We start from the raw sequence: 19750 nt of genomic DNA, 5'->3' as shown, positions 1-19750 counted from the left end.
TCAGAAGCAAAAATTGGACTTGATTTATTTATTTTATTTTTTTAAAACAGTCTTTAATTGTGGTACACAGAACACAAAACATCCGCAGAATTCACCGGTGAACAAATCAATACACTGCTTTGCACAACACTTGGCAGATGCCATCAAATGGCGGCAAAAAGGTCATCAGCCATGTTGCAGCTGCAGTAACAAATAAATCATCCTTTTCCTTAATAAATCTTTATTCAAACACAATATTAGCAGCTATACAAGAACAGTGTATACCTGTCCTTTAATCTGTTAATCTGTTATGCTCTGCTCTGTGCAGTTTAGTGTTCCTAGAAGATCTTTTGTTTTCCACAGACCAGTTAGACAACATGAGCAAAGTCTGCGAGCCTCCATACACAGACACCTCTGACCAAACACCTGACCTGCCTGTCGGGGCCCCGTGGCTCTGCACTGCTGTATAGGAGCGCTGAGAGGATTGTCTGGATGTTGAAATATTTAACAGCAAGAGACCTCGCCTGGCCAACTGGGACATTTGTCTGGATCATTTCAAGGACTCCCGACTGTCTGGTGCAGACAGAGCATGCTGTGGAGGTAATGGAGGCCATTAAGAGTCTCCATAACGCTGATGGCCTTTGATTCCTCTTTGCCTTCACTTCAGCCGCATCAACAGGAGCCAAACACCATCCCTCATCAGATTCCTTGTGGACTGAAGAGTGCATCATGGGATGACGAAGCGCCCATTAAACATCCATAATTCTGCCACACCGGAAAAAGTGCCAGCCAGGATCCAAATAACTTTTAGACCAAAAGTTACTGAGAATCTTTGTACCCTATGTTTCCCTGTATATACTCTGAAGTGACCGGAGCTTTAACCTGCTTTATGCCACAGAAACTGATCAATTAAAAGATACCAACTTGGGGTCATTTGAAGCACAGTGCAGGTTTTTGTTTTTTGGGGGTTTTTTTTAGCTTGCAGACCAAGATGCAAAGCCAAGTGAATGTTGTGTCTTTTATGGATCCGCTGCGTGTAAAGTCCTGCCTAAATATTAACTACATCAAAGTTTTAACCAAACCCCAACAATCTGTAATCAGTGCAAACCCGGTTTTACTTTCATAGTGGCTGAAATCAAACACTGTGGTTTAGCAATCACTGTGCTCCTGGCTGCGACTCTGCAACATGTAAGCAGAGGGCGCGGCAACGATGAAAACATTATATGTGCTTTGGGCGGCTTATACTGGGGCATTATGCACCTTTCAAAACACTTCTACACCGGCACTAAGCCTCACCATCATGAAACAAGTGAATGAGAAGCTCCCACAAAGAGCTCTTCAAACAGCTGCTCTCCTCCTCGTTTTGTTCCCAGCACCCAATCAGCCCATGCGTGTGGAGGCAGCTCCAGCAGGCTGTTTAAAGAGAATCTGCGGTGAGCTTGCCATCCCGAACATCTGCAGCAGGTATCACTTGCTTTGATGAACAGCATTTCAAAAACACACACAAATGAGTTACCGTTGGCCAAAGAAATGACACAAAGCCACTAAAAAGTAGGAAACCACCAGACCTCGTCTGACCTCACTCCTACACTTGCAACAAAATAGCGTTGAATTGAGGATTTAACAGGCGTTTAACAATTTTGGATAATAGTTAACCAAAAGTTGTAAAGTACATATATGTAAGCAGGCTTTTTATAAAACAACAATAATGCTGAGATGAAAGATTTAATAACTGGTTATAGGCCTGTGCCCTCGGTTGCTATGCCAAGTGTGTTGTTTGCCGTCATTTGTTTTCTTTTTCTCGTGGGACCACAGAGGAAGTGAGCTGTTTGTGTTATCTTTCCCACTTTTAGCTCCAAAGTTTTGCTGTTCACAACTGAGCTGCATGTCGGCAGCTTATCCGTCTAAATGCATTATTTCATTTCAGTTTGTGCTTTAGAGTTAGAAAAGGAAATGTCCGTCGCTGAATGTTTCTCGTCTTCTCACCTTCACCAAGAGCTTCGAAGCAGAAAAAGATCAGAGGTCATTAAGACTTAGGTCTGATCCCAACTCTGGGTTCTCGTCGTCGTCGTCCAGAAGATCATCGTCATCATCCAGATCTGATCCTGGACCAGCGAAATCACTGGGTCTCGACCGAACGTTCAGACGTGCTCGCGTCTCACGAGGAGCTGGCAAACATACAGAAAGAAGCGGTTCATTTGTGTTTGTAAGTGGCCGGGTGCCTTTTTGCTTTGCTATCATGTGGGATTAAGTTGGAAGACATTCGAATGTTTTCTCATAACAACTGTGTACCATTATCCCTGTGCATGTGTGTGTGTGAATGCAGTCCTCAAATTATCCTGGCTTCATTGGCCCAAATCACCCTGGGAAACATTTAGAGCAGAGATTGTAATCTCTTCCGGGAACGTCAACCTTCTGTTGCTGTAATTCTCAGGGGCGTGCTGTGCACAAGCTCACATAGACAGGCACACACACATGCGTGCGCAGCATCAAATTTTCCAAGAAATGGCTGGCTTTGCAGAGACTGCAGGAGAGGAAATGAGAGCTTTTGTGCTTTATCTGCGAGAGGAACGCAGCAGAACCACAAACCTGCTGCTGTGATGCTGCACATCATGAGCACAGTCCTCACTTTTATCTCATTTTTACTTCAATTGTGGCTTTTTCTCTCTAGTTTTTAACGAATTTATTCATTAACACCTATTCCCTTCTCTCACCATAGGGCTCTCTGCTGAGATATTTAACTGAATGATTTTGATATTCTTAGTAAGGTGAGAACATCAAGAATGAAACTTACATCCACAGAAGTGTTAGCTTAGATTAACATAAAGACAGGAAAAGGGGAACTAACTAGCCTCTCTTATGTTTAATTGATGTGCTTTTATGTGGAGTAATGTGCAGTTCTATTTCTTGAGAGGATACAGTGATTTCCTGGAGGCTTCCAAGAAAACCAAGAGAGTCCCTAGGACAGATACTCAAGTGGTATCATGTTTCTCATCAAACTATGGCCAAGAGACATGCACATAATTCCCAAAGTGTGAGTCGATCAAGATACAGTATGTGGGTATTTCTTTGGAGACGCTCCTTTTAAGCTCCCACCACATAATTTTGATCAGGTTGAGGTCTGGACCTTGACTGGATCATTGCAACACCTTGATTCTTCTCTTTTTCACACATTCTGTCGTTGATTTGGTGCTGTGCTTGGGATCATTGTCCTTTTGCCAGATTTAGCTATAAGCTGCGAGGTGTTCAGGTCCTGTGGCTGCAAAACAAGCTCAGATCATCAGCCTTACACCACCATACATGACAGTTGGTACGAGGCGTTTGTGCTTATATGCAGTGTTGTGCATTATGGCTAAAACTCTCCACTTTGGTCTAGCAGCTTTTCAAACCTAAACCGTGTCGTTACTCCTGGGAACCTTTTCCTAATAGTACTGTTATAAACATGAAACAGATTCCCAAGTCACTAAAGACAGCTGCCATTAAGCCACTCCTAAAGAAGAGAACTCTAGATGCCTCTATGATGAACAACTACAGACCTGTCTCTAATCTCCCTTTTATATCTAAGATTATTGAGAAAGTTGTATTTAACCAGCTGAAGGACTTTCTGAATGAAAGTGGAAGTCTTGATAACTTTCAATCAGGCTTCAGACGTCATCACAGCACTGAAACAGCTCTGGTCAAAGTGTTAAACGACATCAGGTTGAATACTGATTCTGGTAATGTTTCGGTCCTGGTTCTGTTAGACCTCAACGCTGCGTTTGATACTGTAGATCACAGAATCCTGTTGCACAGGCTGGAAAACTGGGTTGGACTTTCTGGAGCGGTCCTTAACTGGTTCAGGTCCTACTTAGAAGGCCGGAGTTATTTTGTTACAATTGGCAGCTATGAATCTGAGCGAGTGGCCATGACTTGTGGAGTCCCTCAGGGGTCAATTCTTGGACCTCTTCTGTTTAACTTGTATATGCTCCCTTTGGGTCAGATATTGCAGAACTTTAACATCAATTATCACAGTTATGCAGACGATACACAACTTTATGTGTCTCTGTCACCGGACGACTGCAGCCCAGCAGACGTACTGTGTCAGTGTCTGGAGGAAATAAACACCTGGATGAGAGAGAATTTTCTACAATTAAATGAAGACAAAACTGAGATCATTCTGTTTGGTAGCAAAGAGAAGAGGGTCAGCATTGGTAAATATCTTCAGACTCGGGCCCTTACCATCACTGACCAAGTTCGTAACCTCGGAGTGTTGATAGACTCAGATCTGACTTTCAGCACCCACATCAAAGCTGTCACCAAGGCAGCTTTGTACCACCTCAGAAACATCAACAGAATTAAAGGTTTCCTCTCCCAAAAAGACCAGGAGAAACTAATCCATGCATTCATCTCCAGTAGACTCGATTACTGTAACGCTCTTTTAACTGGACTTCCCAAAAATAGCATTAAACATCGGCAGCTCATCCAGAACGCTGCTGCTAGAGTTTTAACCCGGACTAAGAGATCTGAACACATCACACCAGTTTTAAAATCTTTGCACTGGCTTCCAGTCAGTCACAGAATAGATTTTAAAAGCCTGCTGATGGTTTACAAATCCCAGAACGGTTTAGGCCCAAAATACATCTGTGATCTGTTCAGAGAATATAAACCCAGCAGAGCTCTTAGATCCAAGGACTCAGGTCAGCTGGTCCAGTCCAGAGTCCAGACTAAACATGGAGAAGCAGCATTTAGCTGTTATGCTGCAAACAAGTGGAACAAACTGCCAGTGGAGATTAAACTTTCACCAAATGTAGACATTTTTAAATCCAGGTTAAAAACATTTATTTTCTCATGTGTTTATGCATGAAATCTGCACGATATCTTTTAATTTATCTAGACTGTTGCTTGTTTTTAAATTCATTTAAATTATTTTATTTGTTTCTCTTTATATTCTTTTATTTATTTTTAATGCTTCCTACACTCCCTGCTGCAAATTTTATGTAAAGCACTTTGAATTGTTTTGTACATTAAATGTAATCCAAATAGTTTAGAAATAGCCTCATAACCCCTCTCAGATTGATGGCCAGTAACAGCTATCTTTCCAAAAAGAAAATGCTGTCTGTCTGTCCTCCTTAGCATTGTGTTAACACACAGACCGCCAAAACGTCTGCTTTTATCGAGGTGCTCATGCTTGCTGATTATAAATGAATCATATGCATTTGATTAACAGCACCTTGCTGCTACTTACCCTCTAAAAAAGAAAGCAGTAAGGGTGTTCTTAGTGTTTCATGCACTGCTTTTGTATTTGGCTTAGTTTTGGCTCAGATGTGGTATGAATCAGAGTGAAGGCTCAGCCGGGTGTGTGGGGGAGGAATGGTGGGTGGGTGGGGTGGGGGGTGGGGTGGGGGGGTTACATGTCTCATCTTGCTTAAATCTTCATCAGTGTGTACCCATCTGGTGCTCTGCGTAAGGTTTTGTTGGTTAGGATCTCATTGTCAGAGCATGTTTGTATAGCTCTCCATGTGGGAGGACAGACAGCTTGTGAGAGTGATAAAATGGAAGCACGTGGTATTGATGATTCAGCGCACTGTACTGGCAGGTGCATATGTGGGCAACAATGCTCGGATGTTCTAATCCAAAAAAACATAAATTAATACCGGGCTCTTTGTCATCCAGCCACGACAGATCATCGGAGCTGATCTCAGCGAGGCTCGGGGTCGGGCTGAAGTCTTCCGAGTCAGAGTCTGCCTCTTCAGCTCTGACGCCTCTGCTCTGGATCTGCGGGCCGGCGAGCTGGATCAGTGCTGAGGCCGCTGTGTCAGAACAGAAAAGATGCTTACAGGTTTACTACGGTGTGGATGACAGAGCCAGAGAAGGAGAAGCACCTACCGGATGTGTGTGCTGGTTCACGTCCTCGAAGAATGAGACTCCTCACCTCATCCCTCAGTTCTGACACAGCTGTTCTGTTGTAACAGATTAAAAAGCAGCGCATCACCCACTGAGAGGCAAAACCTTGACACACACACATGCTCAAACACATACCTGATCTGACGGACTTCTTGCTGAGTGTGAGAATATTGGGAGATCGTCTTTATCAGATCAGTGCTGTGAGTTCTGTAGCTGTCTGTCAGCTCCTCCAATGTCTGGGAAAAGCACATATAAGAATTGTCAAGTATCCAGAAGAATACAAGCAACAAAACCCCCATAGCAACACAAAACTTAATGATACAGTGTGTGTGTGTGTGTGTGTGTGTGTGTGTGTGTGTACCTTGCAGCTGCGTTCATACTGTCTTCTGGTCTCCCTGGACTCTGCCTGCTGGAGGAATGTGTCCTCCTCCTGTCTCCCTTTCATGGGGGTAGATGATGTTACCAAAGTTGTTCATGCCCTTGCTTGAAAAGCCATGCGCAGGCCAACACAAGTGCCGTCCTGCTGAATCAATACATTGGGACATGATGTGCGCGTTTGTTACTCACTTAGCCGTGTTTTCAGCTGGTCCAACTCTCTACGTAGGTGTTCGAGCTCCTCTCGGCGAAGCTTCGAGCTGAAACTGAAAAAAAAACAGACAGAAAGGTTGCAACACTCCTGGCACAAATTTTCATGCCACCCTTGAGCTAAAGCTATCACTCTGAAGCTCCTGTCGTAAAAGCACCTTTCTTCCAGGTTGCCTAGTGATGTGGCTCGGGTGATGTGTCCCCGCAGACTGCTCAACTCACGTCCAACTTCTTTCTTCCACATCTCCATCCTTCTCTCCACTCCTGGACTTTGTTCTCTGATCAGGTCCTCCCTCCTTCTCTCCCCGTCTCTAAGCTCCTCGCGCAGCTGGTAAATCTCCTCTGGAAGAGAAGAATGATTACTATTAGCAAGGAATTTTCATCAAAACTCTTAATCAACCCTAAACCCTCTTTATGTGGAAGTAGTTGCGCTTCCTTGAAACCTAGAATAGGGGATAGTGGAGAAAAAAGGTAGGTTGTCAACTTTGAACAGTGGTGATGCAGCCTCATACATCTTCTACTCATTTTCTTAGTTGTGTACAAAAGAGGCCCCATCGGTAGTTCAACAAGGACAATTATGTTTGAAATTAAATCTAAATAAATGACTCTGTAAAATGATAATAACATTACATAACAAGCTCTTTCAAGTGCTGCCATAAGTGCTTACGCTCCACCAAATTGAGACCATATTCTCCAGTAAATCTGCTTGCTTCCTGTTGCCGCAAGATATCCAGCTACTGGTTTCATTTTCCAACATCTCTTCTGAGACAAACTAAGTGAAATTGCAACTATGCAGTGCATCGAAATGACTCTACGACTCTTACAAATTCATCAATGTTAAGTGAGGCCCTCTACAAGCAAGGCATTAGTATGCATTGCGGATGATCCAATCACAAGCTGGTATCACAAAGTGCATCAATTTCCACAACACATTAAAATGCGACTCCACGTGCATCTGCAGTTGACCACTTGTGATCTCGGTTTCTCACCTGGTTCCTCAGATCTCACTTTAACTAGTGGTCTACGCCACAAAGGCAGCTGGGTGCAACAAATACTCCACCAGTAGTGAATGTTGTCATGTTTTTGCAAAATCAAAATTGAGCATTTAGTGACCTGAAAAACTTGCCATGGGGTCATGTTTCCGATCTGCTTGAGTCACATGGACAGCACTATTTTGACACCAATTTCAGTTATGTAATAGATGTTATATGAGACAAGTAAAAGAACTAGAACAGAGGAAATAATTGATTTGTGAGATTCAAAGGCTCTGCGGTGACTGAACACAAGCAAGCTGACTCTGCAGTTTTTATTCTCTGTGAATTGTGAGGAAAAGCCCGCAGCACTGGAGGCTACAGCGCTCAGTTTAAAGAATAACTTTACAGTATATAGCACGACCACTGGCTGTGCGCACACCCCCTCCTTCCAACATTGCACATGCAAGTCTAGGTTACATTTAAGTTTCGAGGACCGGATATGGCCCACATTCACAGGACAGCGCCCCGGCCTTCATGACAGACTCAGAGCTTTGGCATTGCTCTCACAGCTACTTTATTAACATCTGCTGCAGAAACACAGACAAACTGCAAGTTGATCTCTGTAAAAGACACAACTTTTGTGTTTGGATTCAGTAAATAACACCGTGACAGGACGTGTTCTGTGAAGTGAAAGTGGATTTGGCAAACAAATTAACTTGTTTGTAAGACGAAACTACTGTAATATATATATATAGACAGAAAGTGTGAGTCAATACATCCTGACTATGTGCATCTTTTTTTTTTGGTTTTCTTTCTTCATCTGTGACCTTTTTACTTAGATGAGATGTAACCGCATTCAACAGAGATACAAAATAGCTCCATGCCTCTAGTTGACAATGAAAGGGGTCAGATGCTGATATGTTTATGAGAGGACAAAGAGATGCAGAAGAAACTCAGGTAAGTTTATGCCGCAGAGTAGAATACCTTGTAGAGTCTGAATGTGACACTGTTGAGATTTTTTCTCCCTTTCCAGGTCATGGAGTTTCTGTGTGAGGGACTCAACTGCCTAAAAAAGACATCAGGAGAAGACAGTTGAAATTTAGTCAGTCCTGAAATACAGCAGTTAATTCAAAAATGTAAATGTACACTGTCAGTTGGTCCTCACTGTTCAATGAGCACACACCTGGCTCTGTATCTGGAGTTGTGACTGGATAGCAGCCAGGTCTGCCCACTGCACTCCGGGGCTGAGAGATGGGGCTGTCGGTGTCGGCTGTCGGTGAGGGGGGGCCCGGGGGGCAAGAGAAGGAGGGCCCAAATGTGAATCAAGGGCCCCCTCCCTCACTGGAAACAAATCTGGACATGAATCGCATAAAATGACTGTAAATGATGCTGTCCCTTCTAGTGAGATGTGACCTACATTGTGATGGGTGCAGGAGAAAAACCTAAATAATTAGGATAAACAATTTGGGGTAATTTCCCATTTTCGTCAAATTAAGAATTCAAACAGCTCACCCACCTTCCCCTGCTTTGGAGAATTTCCCATGTGAGGTCAGTCTCTCCTGTTGACACAAACAATGACAAGGGTATTCCCAAACTGTCACTTTCTCAGCACTGACTAATCAGAGTAACTGAGTTACCCTGTTAAAGCTTAATGGAGCATTACTGCCATCTACAGATTTTCCACAATATTGACAAGTTACAATTAACCACAAGACCAAAGGCAGGCTCACTTAGAGTTGCATACTGTCTTCATTGGCCAAAGGAGAAAAAAAGAAAACAAACAAACAAAAACATTCTGACATCGCTTGCATGTTGAATACATTAGTGATATTTGAACTTACTCACCCTCATCTTTGCGACGCTGCCATCTGCTACTGATAGGATGGAGCTCAGCTGATTGTCCCAGTTCATCTTTGAGCTGAACAAGAAAATCAAACACCAAGTTAAGTTGCCAAATGCTTCACCGATAAGCGCTACTCAACAAATTCTTGATCCCTGCAAAAAGCGACAAGGACGTTGCATGAAAAAGGACAGTAGTACGACTACAGTAACTTAAGCCGTGTTTCGTGGCTGGTCGGTGAGGCAACAGGAGTTAAGATTTCTGACTCTGTGAGGGAGATTAAATTACAGCAAGTTTGTGCATTTGCTGCTACACCTCCTAATGTAGCTAACGCCAGGGGTGTATGTACAGAAGCTCTAATAATGTAATGGACTTTCTCAGGTGATCTGCGTATCTCCAGGGACTTAAAACAATCTTAAATTTCCAGGAGCAGAAATGAAATGGAGACGAAGCTCTCTGCTGAATGATTTTTCAGCAGGACCGGTGGCAGCTGAGAAAGGCAGAGCTAAATACGCAATACACATGGACATACAGTTACATTCACAATATGCAACGGTCTATGGGAACATTAAATGCAAAGGGACGACATTAGCGTGGCGTTCAATCGAGCTAATGTCATCAGTTAGCAGCCAGTTAAGGGCGACTTGCTCTCAGCGTTTACAGCTTATTTTTGTCGTTTGACAGAAAAAAATATACTTCAAGTTTAAAGTATTTAAACATGTCTACTTTTGCTTGAAATGTGTAGGCTGCCTGTGACAAAAACCGTGTTTAATGAGAACACAAATACTTCAACCTGCTAGCTAATTGAGCTACTCACAGAAAACCTCGCGACTTTAATTTTAAATCCAGCAGCCCATTACAACTACGTGATTGCGTGTTACGTTACAACACAGGGCTTCTGGGTATTGTTGTCCAAAAGTTAAACCGCTACTCTGGAGTAAAATAAAGAAACGAACTTACAGTACATCCGCTCAACGGCATGCATTGTATTTACCTTTTCAGACGGTAGATTAGTACAAATCATAGCAGAATCAATCAGAATCTATCACTTTTTTTTTTTTTTTTTACTTTGACAAGGCAAAGAATACCATATCCCACAATTCATAGCTGCACGTTGACGTGCAACAATGGCGGCTTCCACAGATAGTGTGAAGAATGTAACAGCACTACTAGATAGTTGTCTAACAAAAGCAGGATTTGAAGTTTACCCTCTTAAGGTATAGTAGCACCAACTTTTTCCAGTGTCTAGTGGTTCCGTTCGTAAGCGGGACTCTACGAAGTGTGAGGAGTGCAGTATAATGCATCTACATGTTTACCCTCTAAGCTGAACTGATAAGCTGATATAACTGGTAACATTGGAGTAAAATAATTCATTTTCTGTGAGCCGATAAATTGTTTTTATCCCTTCAAATCCATGTGCATTTTTCTACATGTAACAAAAGGAAAAATGTACATTCGGGCTTGAATGTAATGTTTGTATTCACGTATCTCCCAGTGCACCTTCTTCCTCCATTGCTTGCTCTCATCTAACGGCTTGTCCCATCTTGTTTACAGGTAGGCTGGTATAACTCTCTGCTGCCTCCCTCCCTGCACCTGCCTTACCCGGATGACAGCTTGGCTCTGGTGGTGCTCAGCACTCCTGCTATGTTTGAACTGGCTTTTCTGCCCTTCCTGGAGCAGAGGGGCTGCCAGAAGCTGTCTGACCCCATAGACCAGTGTGTCAAACACTGCATCACCTCTGCTGTCTCACAGGTGAGGGTGGAAGTGTGTGATGGAGAGTTAAGCCCTATTCGGACGGGACTAGTTCAATGGGGGGGACGTATGGTAATGTTGGTTAACCAGACGACGCCAGGGAGAAGAAATGACCAATTCAGACGGGACAAGAAATCCCTGTACTATTCATCTAACATGGGAGGAGTTTTCTTGAATATAAAGCATTCTGCTCCAAAATTATTGTATACAAACGCAGAAGACTTTTTTTGTTTGTTTACCTGAATGATAAGTATTACTAAAACGTATTGTACAGTATAACAGAACAGAAGATTTATTCATTTTTGACCTTAATGTAAAGTACTGTTCACCAAAAGTTTTGCTCAGGATACTTATTTTACCTGAATATAAAGTATAGTTTAAAAAAAGGATTGCACGTGAGTGTCATTTTCTATTTTACACCTAATCGTTTCTCTCTTTAAAAGGATGTGACGACATATTCCGTACTTATTACCGAAGGTCGCATTCTCACGGGATTAGTATTACCTATGGTAGATACTCCGGACCGTTTCACAGGAGGTAGAATTCTCGGCAAAGTTTACCGACATACTCCGCTATCTTTACTGACATGGCGCGTTCGGACGGCACTAGATTTCCCGGTTATTATTACTTTACCCCTAGGTCCCCCCATTAAACTAGTCCCGTCCGAATAGGGCTTTAGACCGACAGAGCTTTGGCCATCTCAAAAAGCTGTCCTGCTTACAGCATTACAGCATTCTCCACAATGATCCAGTACCAGAAGGAACGGCACAAGGCTTATCAACGAGGTAGCCACCATAGGATTTTGAGCTCCATGTTGAATGAGCCTTACGCTAACTTAGTAAACCATTAGTCTGTTCTTATTGAAATATGTTTGAATAGCAGCTGAGCTGTTACAGAAAGAATGTTGGGGCAAGTCTCGCACCTCTACCTACCTTTTAAGCATATTTTAAGTGCAGTATCAGTAAATGTACCCTTTATACCCCTCAAGCCTCCACAACAGCCTTGACCTGTTGAGGATGGACACTGATCTGTGTGTGTGTGTGTGTCTGTGTCCTGTCGTATCAACTGGGATGTTTACATTTATGGTTTGAGTCCTGTAAAGCCATGTGGCAATAAAGTGTCAAGTCAGATTTCCAAGGGTCTCACAGTTCATGTTATTGTGTTGGTTAGCGAGGCGTTTTTTGACACCTAAATGTTTGCTTTACCTTTTCCTGCCTCAGTGTTTTCCAGGACAGAAGGTGGATGTGAGGTACGACTATGAGCTGCTGCCCAGCAGGAAGCCGAAGTTCTTGGCTCAGACAGCTGCACACGTATCTGGAGCAGCGTTCTACTACCAACAGTCCGATGTCACAGAACAGCCCTGGGCAGAAAAGGTAATGCTGTTCACTGTGGAATGACCCTGGTTGTTGCTTCAATACTTTTCACAGAACTGACTTCCCCATCCTGTCTCCTCACTTCAGTTTTGTGCGATCCGCTTCTTACAGAAAATGTTTGGAGTGTGCGTGCATCCGAAGTTGGGAGGCTGGTTTGCCATCAGAGCTCTGCTGGTGTTTGGGGACGTGATGGTGGGCTCTGAGCTGGTGCAGCCCGATCCTCCTGACTGTGTGCCCTCCAGAGAGGGCAGGATCCAGCTGCTGGAGGCTTTTAACTTTTGCTGGCAGGTACACCACCAACCATCTTATTCCAAAGACACACAGACAGATAGCCTTTAGATAAAAGGCCACCCATATGATGGAGGATTTGTTGACCCCCTTCTGAGAGGATTTCAGTTTCCTGTTGGAGGCGAGGCGAGACTCAGCCCTGTGTTGTTAGAAAGTCTCTTTCATGAAGACATAAAAAAAAAAGTTATGTACAGTTTTGTTTTGTTTTTTTTCAAATTCAGTATGTAAGTAATAAAAGAATAGAGGGAGAGGATTATTGTATAATCCCATCCATAAATGATATAAGGACCATTGTAAAGATTTTGAGCTCCCTGAACATCTGAAGGCCTTTCAAAGTTTTTCTTTGAACATTTTCAGTCCAGTCTTTTTTTAGTCTATTTTCAGTGGCACGTGGGGTTTTGTTTTTTAAATCGATGAACGCTGACGTATGAATAGTTCAAGCATAAAAAAGGCACATGCATAACTCGAGGGATAAACCAGTCTGTCTTCATATAATACAAAGGTTTAAAAAGCTGCCTACAGCAGATGAATAGTATGTGAAAGGAATATCTTTAAAAAATATTTTTTTTAAAAATAAGGTGGTCGTACCGTGTATTGACTTAGGAACTCATTATAAATCAAATTTATACTGTGTTTCCATGTTTCAGTAAATTGTTCCAGCTATTTCCTCACAATATGTAGAGAATGTAGGCGTGGCTCAATTTCTTTGTACAATTCTGTATTTTTGGTTAGTTCTTTAGTCTATGACACAGACTGTTTAAATGCTGTTACAATATTCCAAACTAGGGTATAATCACACTTTTCCTTATATTTTGCATCATAAGGACTGGAGCTACAGAGACATTGTCCATCCAGTCCAGACCTACTCTCAGAAACAGAGGGACTACTTCTCCACTCTCCCGGCTCAGCGTTTCGCTCTGCTCAGGACTTGGGGCTTCCCGCCCAGTGAAGATGAACAATCTGAACCGACCTCAGAAGCACTCGGCCACGTGACCGGACACGGCTGACAGAGAAGAGGACCTGAAATGTGGAAGTTCTGTCTGTCCCTTCTGAGACGGCGGCTGGTGTTATGGTTTAAGCTCGTATTGTGCTGGTGGAAGTGAGTTTGAAGCTAATGTGGAACACTAGGGTGGCTGCTATGATATTTAATTGTCTGAGTAGTAGGTAGCTTAACTCTGTTTTAGTAAAGTGCTTTAAAAAATGCCCATCTACCTCAAGCAATGTTGGGATAATGGTTGAGAAATATTTTTTACTGGATGTTTATCTGAACAGTGCCTACCCTGCTTATGAAAGCTAATTTCACAATCATAGATTGAAGAGGAATGCACTTAATTTGCATGTTCCCTCAGATGACACGGACTGTTGACTTGCATCTAACGAGACGGTGCAAGAAGCCATGCTGATCACAAAATGAACACCGTCGTAGAATGTTTTGATCTCTATGATGTATTTGGAATATAAAGTTTAAGGATGAAAGGAAATCGGATACCTTTGGTTTTATTTGGTCAGGCAAGTCGGTGGAATTGCATTTGTGTGGTCCTGGCAGTAATAAACGTCCCTTGGTCTCTCTCCTGTATTTATGGGTTCAGTTGTCTTGGTTAGGGTTTAGCGAACAGTTTTCTGAATGAATTATAGATGTGAGCTGCCACTACCCCAGCATGGAGACGGACTGACGACTCTCGGCTGTGACTAACCCCTCTCTCCTGCACAAAGTGCGTGAGCGCTCTGCAGTAACAACTTGGAGCATTTTCCATACTTTCACCTCTAGGTGTCACCGTTGTTCCGTTGGCAGTGGGGGCTTTTGCTGCTGTTTCCACAGCATCTGCAAATGTTCACCGCTTGATGGAGTCCAGCACTGACTGCAGAAAAAAAGCTGCCTCACATTATAAAGTAAACCATTTCAACACTACTGCTGCTCAGGGAACGTGTTATTGCTTACTCTTGAATGGATCACTTTGACTCTTTCCCTTCATTATTCTTGACACTTTTAAAACCATTTAAAGCTTTTTTTTTTTCCATATTTGGTTTTCATTGCAACAGCCCGTCGCTCTGTCTCTTATTGCGTCCTGCTCTGCACCCCCTTCGCTCTCCAGTGCTATTCTGTCTATGTGTGTACTGAATCAGCATTTTCAGAGCAGTATGCCGCAGGCCTGCAGAGAGCCAGACCATGGACTTAATTACGTTCCCGCTGATACTATCTCCCCCTCCTCTGTTGCCCCAACCCACACCTTTCCCCCTCTTTCTCTCCTCACTTTTTGTCTGCCTTTTGATCTGCTGCAGCTTGACTCTCAGCCCAACATAAGCTTTAAGAAAATAACGCATGATACACCCATATGACCTTTTATTTTCATCTCTAGAATTTCTCCGGAAAATGTAATGTTTTAGTTACATGAGATGTGCCTTTAAGCTGAAACAGTCGGTGAAACTTAATGCACCTAAACCTGAAGCATATTTTAGATTTTCCATCTGTAGTTTGCCACAAAAAATACATTTGGCATAAAACTAGATAACAAGAATAGCGCAGGCAAAACATTTTTGTTCTCCTTGCTCGTGCCTTTACCCTTTTGTTTTATTAGATATTTATTTCTAGGAGGTGATGAGTTCTCTGAAGCCAAGTCTTTTATAGACCTCAGGGTTTGCAGTATCTTAAAGATTTACAAGCTTTGTCCCCAATGCTGATTATGTTTAATATCACTGCAGCTGGCAGTGGGGGAACATTAGGGTCTATCATGTTTAAGATTAAACAAGAAGACAAGGGCACTCAGCTTGGAGTATTGGAAGAAAATACAGCTGATTATCCAGCTTCTTTTTTTTGCCTGAATCACTCTAGCGCAGGTCAAATTCTGGGCAACAAAGGTGCTCTGCTAAACTTGCATGGTTTGTGTGTGTTTAGCAGAACTTCTGAGACTCTCACATCTAAAATCTTGATCAGGTTTGTTCCTGTAAATGATGCATTGAGGAGTTTGTGGAACTATAGTCTAACAGCAAAGGCTTGTAAATCCAGCAAAACATGGTTGCTGTTTAAAAGTTAAGTGGGTTCTGCATCTTTAAAATCAAAATGTCCAAAAAAAACAAAAAACTGGGTAGCAACTGCATGCTTGCATGCTGCAAAAATCCTCTGGAGCTGAACTAGTTTTGGGCAGAGAAAGAAAAGAGGAGAAAGATGGAAAAAAGATGAGCGGTGTTTGATGGGTTGAGGATCAGTGAAGCAGCACTATCCGCCCACAGACATCAGCTAACAAGAGGAGAGGGGAAAGGCCAACAGCGCACCAGTAGCAGAGAAACTGGGAGCTAAGTGGGGGGAGGAAACAGCGTGTGGTAGAACGTGAAAATGAATATTAATAATACTGTTAAGTCTCTAAAAATAATCATTTAAAAAGGGGGAAAATAGAAAAGCAGAGTTTTGAAATATCACATAGAGGTTGAGGTTTTTTAGAAATAGGGAAGAGTTTAATAATAACTCTTCTCCTATCACTACTTACTCTGACAAAATAGTCTCACACTCTCTCAAAGGGCCTGTCTCTCTTTAAACCAATCCTGTTCAGTGTGTACGTGTGTGTTTCCAGAGGTTTTAACATTTGAAAACCGTCTTCTTATCAGTTTCGTGGCTTAGCATAATTAACCAGTCCTCTGCCTCAGAATTCCTCCTGCAGCCAACTGGTTGCTGGTTGTGGTTGCAGAGCCCAACAGGGGAGAAGAGCGTGTAGATTTGGGAAAAGTATACACAATAAAATAAGGAATCCCTCCTTTCTGTTCACCCACAAGCACTTAATGCACGAGTTAAATAAAGCTCTTCCAATCCAAGACAGCTTGACACATACAGCAGAATGATTTAGGTAGATAGACCTCAGTTTGGCCACTTTTAGTCCGCACGTAAACAGAAAACTTTCATTCGCTTGAAAAATGAGCCACTTGTGTGGAAGCTAATGATGAGACAGCTGATCGTAGATGCTCATGTGATGGAAAATACTTTCCAGTACTCTCAGGGTAACGTGGGATATCCACAATTGTATGTAAGTGCACTCTCTGGTATATTTTGAGTATTGTAACAAATACACAGCACACAGTCAAGAGAGAATAAAAGTACAACCTCTTTAGATTCAAAAGTTTGATTTGTCAAGATTTCATAATAATCATCTGGTCCTTACTCTGTCATATGATTGTATAAATACAACCCCGGGTGAAACAATAACATGTGACATAAAATGAAAATGTCCAAAAAAACAACAATTAAGCCAAAATGCAGAGGCAGGGCGTGAAAAATGAAGGAGCGGACATCTCAAAAACCAAATACATCATGTGAGCACAAACCCCTCATACCAATTGTCAAGCACGGTGGTGGAGGGGTGATGATTTGAGCTTGTTTTGCAGCCACAGGCACCTTGGAGTCACTGGGTGGACATGAACTCTGTATAGCCTACCAAAGTGTTGTAGAGTTGAAAATAAGGTAATCTGTCTGACAGTTGAACTTGACTGAAATTGGGTCATGCAACGACAATAAATACATAAAGACAGCAGGAAAATCTACAACAGAAGGAACGAAAAGAAAAGAAACAAGGTCTCATTAAAATACAGACCTGATTCAAATGCTGTGGTCAGACCTTAAGAGAGCTGTGCTTAGACAAATTAGATATATAAAGAGATATAGAATTATGGGGTTTACACAAAAATGCCCTCTGGACCTTGGCTTCATTTTTGTTAAATGAATAAAACACATTGTCGTTTGTCATTTACTGTTGTTTAACTGCACTTGTATTTTAAGAGCTGATAAGGACCAACTGATTTTGTATTGTTTTTATCATGTTACTCACATGTAAACAAAATTCCCAGTTTTACATGATACATGTGGCTAAAGATGTTAAAACAGAAATACGCCTGTTTGCTTTTTAAGAACCAACAACATTCATCTGACGCTCCATCACCTCCACAATAACCCCACCATCTTAGAACAGGACAGCTGTCAGACAGGAGAGGATCGGCACATGCTAAGGTACCCTTTACATAATTCGCTGTTTTAGATTAATTCAATTCCACTGAGAATGTGATCCATTTAATCCTGTAAACCACTAAGGAGAGTTACAGCGTCACAGGAAACACGAAGGAAGGTTAACCATATCTGACAGGAAAGACTCAAAGATGAGTCTACCGAGACGTTAGGGTTATCCCACTGTTGTTTTGGAGTTGGCTTTTATGGTAGCCTATTTAACTTTGGGTGAAGAGTTGTCATTTCAGCTGCTGGAACAGCAGCACAAACAGTAAAAGAGCAAACTCAGTAACACTGGATGTACAGCAATCAAACAGAAATGAGCTGTCATGAAAAACAGATTAACCAGCAAAAGCGGCTGGCCAAATGAGGCCAAACAAGTGAGCAGCAGCAGCATCTTGATAGCAGTGAAGACGGAACAGTGTCTTTTATTGCTTATCAAATCAATGCTACATTTTCAAAAAGCAAAATACATAATAATTTTGCATATCTCCCATATTTCATAGTTCTGCTTTCACACAATAATTGGGGCTTTTTCAGGGTTACAACTGCTAATTGAGGGGAAAATGACACTTTGATACACACTGATAATAGTTCTATCTGGACCAAATACCACCCAGTTCATGTTTTGTACATTATTTGTTTGGAACACAAATGTTTTCATTTTTTTCAAGTAATTATGCTAAAATAAATGTATTTGTTGCCGGGTGAAATTCTATATTTACCTGTGACAGCTTGGTGTGGCGTTTATTTCATCAAGCTGCAAGAATACAGATGAAATCCACTTCCTAAAACATCACAATTAAACTGATCTTTTAAAGGTTTGTTTAGCAGTAAGTTTAGTTGAGCTCAAACACAAGTGTACAGTGCGTGCGTACGACGCTCTTTGGACTAAAACTGAGGCGACGCATATCTAAAACCTTCCTCACAACCATTCAAAACGACCCTCAATATCTGTAGATGGAGCAACAAATCACAGTTGAACGGAACAACTGATTTTTTTCAACATGCAAGTAATGGGAATAAGGGTGCTGACTGATTAACTGCTGAGCGTAAGGAATGCACTTGTTATGTGATGATGTATAGATATGGAAAAGAGGGAATGTCCAGCTCCATCCTGCTATCTACTGAGTGACTGCAATGAGCTTTATCCCTCACATGCCTGCTGTGCTTAAGTCTCACATGGCAACACTTCTGTAGGAGCAAATTTATAGCCACACGTCAGGCATTACATCGCAGCTGTCGATGAACTCTAAAGCTGCCACTTATATGAGATTAGCCCCTCACTGCTCCTTTCCACACAAGAAACAGCAAATACTCATTTCTGTTTTGTCCTTGATGTGTTTCTCTCTTCTCTCCGTTTTGTGCTCCTTCGGGCGAAACGGCAGAGAAAGCAATGGAAAAAGTCTGGTTGTTTTCACCTCCCCCCCTCCTCTCTCCTCTTGTTGCTCCAGCCCCCCAGAGAGATCAGCTTGTTGATTCATGTTGCTGGGCAGTGAAGGGAGCTTATGCTCGACCTTACCTACGAATACTCTGAGTTTGGTCTGAGAGTCGGTTTAGGATAGTCACTTTTTGAGAATGTAGCTGGATGAGTTTGCGTTCCAGTGATGTTGCTGGAGATAAAATAAACTATGACAATGTGAGCAGTGCTGAGCAACTGCATCCACTGAGTGTTATTGTGCACATGCGTGTCAGCCTTCAGGAAGTAAAGCATGATGAAGCACAGAACTAAAAGCATGAGATGATAAATGTGTGTGTATTTATGTATGTCTGCCACCCACTAACACATCATACTTCATTCTATGGTTTGCTTCCTGCATTACTGCAAAGTGCTGCAGGCATAGAAAGCACTAAAGGCGCCTTGTCAGAACATTGTACATGTCTGTCTGTACATGTAGATACATTTTAAGTAAATTATACCCTTCTTGAAAGCAAAATTAGCACTAGATCGTATGACTACTCTATTAAGTCTATTAAGATATATCCTGCTGATCGACATTGCAAAAAAATGCCATAAATCCCCTCCTATGACGTGAGTGCTGCTCCTGGTCACTGTTTCCCCTTCTCAGTCAAAAATGGGGCTGATGTGGAC

At 42.3% G+C, this 19750-nt stretch overlaps 2 protein-coding genes across 2 annotated transcripts; one reads left to right on the top strand and one right to left on the bottom strand.

Annotated features, from left to right (window-relative positions):
• Nucleotides 1-4: 4 nt before the first annotated feature.
• LOC142400258 (uncharacterized) lies at nucleotides 5-10112 on the bottom strand. The gene is made up of 12 exons (XM_075485028.1): nucleotides 10079-10112; nucleotides 9267-9339; nucleotides 8938-8980; nucleotides 8605-8774; nucleotides 8406-8487; nucleotides 6606-6789; nucleotides 6430-6503; nucleotides 6224-6300; nucleotides 5998-6098; nucleotides 5845-5918; nucleotides 5613-5768; nucleotides 5-2147 (listed from the first exon to the last, which is right to left on the bottom strand). Exons 2-12 carry the CDS (start codon nucleotides 9330-9332, stop codon nucleotides 1996-1998), a joined length of 1179 nt encoding a protein of 392 aa, XP_075341143.1. The 5' UTR covers nucleotides 9333-9339; nucleotides 10079-10112; the 3' UTR covers nucleotides 5-1995.
• Nucleotides 10113-10355: 243 nt separating this feature from the next.
• mmachc (metabolism of cobalamin associated C) lies at nucleotides 10356-14427 on the top strand. Its single transcript, XM_075485031.1, has 5 exons — nucleotides 10356-10478; nucleotides 10816-11013; nucleotides 12234-12386; nucleotides 12498-12674; nucleotides 13499-14427. Exons 1-5 carry the CDS (start codon nucleotides 10389-10391, stop codon nucleotides 13679-13681), a joined length of 801 nt encoding a protein of 266 aa, XP_075341146.1. The 5' UTR covers nucleotides 10356-10388; the 3' UTR covers nucleotides 13682-14427.
• The last annotated feature ends 5323 nt before the right edge of the window (nucleotides 14428-19750 follow it).

Source organism: Odontesthes bonariensis, chromosome 15 (genome assembly GCF_027942865.1).
Source record: "Odontesthes bonariensis isolate fOdoBon6 chromosome 15, fOdoBon6.hap1, whole genome shotgun sequence".
Lineage (NCBI taxonomy): Eukaryota > Metazoa > Chordata > Actinopteri > Atheriniformes > Atherinopsidae > Odontesthes > Odontesthes bonariensis.
The sequence above is the reverse complement of the archived record's forward strand: the minus strand, read 5'-3'. Positions and strand labels throughout refer to the sequence as shown.

Coding starts and splice junctions, on each gene's coding strand:
- LOC142400258 (XM_075485028.1), bottom strand. CDS start 9,332: ATGAACTGGGACAATCAGCTGAGCTCCATCCTATCAGTAGCAGATGGC. Junction 6,099..6,223: donor AGTATGAACGCAGCTGCAAG/GTACACACACAC, acceptor TGCTTTTCCCAG/ACATTGGAGGAGCTGACAGA. Junction 5,769..5,844: donor TGAACCAGCACACACATCCG/GTAGGTGCTTCT, acceptor GTTCTGACACAG/CGGCCTCAGCACTGATCCAG.
- mmachc (XM_075485031.1), top strand. CDS start 10,389: ATGGCGGCTTCCACAGATAGTGTGAAGAATGTAACAGCACTACTAGAT. Junction 10,479..10,815: donor TTGAAGTTTACCCTCTTAAG/GTATAGTAGCAC, acceptor TCTTGTTTACAG/GTAGGCTGGTATAACTCTCT. Junction 12,387..12,497: donor AACAGCCCTGGGCAGAAAAG/GTAATGCTGTTC, acceptor CGCTTCTTACAG/AAAATGTTTGGAGTGTGCGT.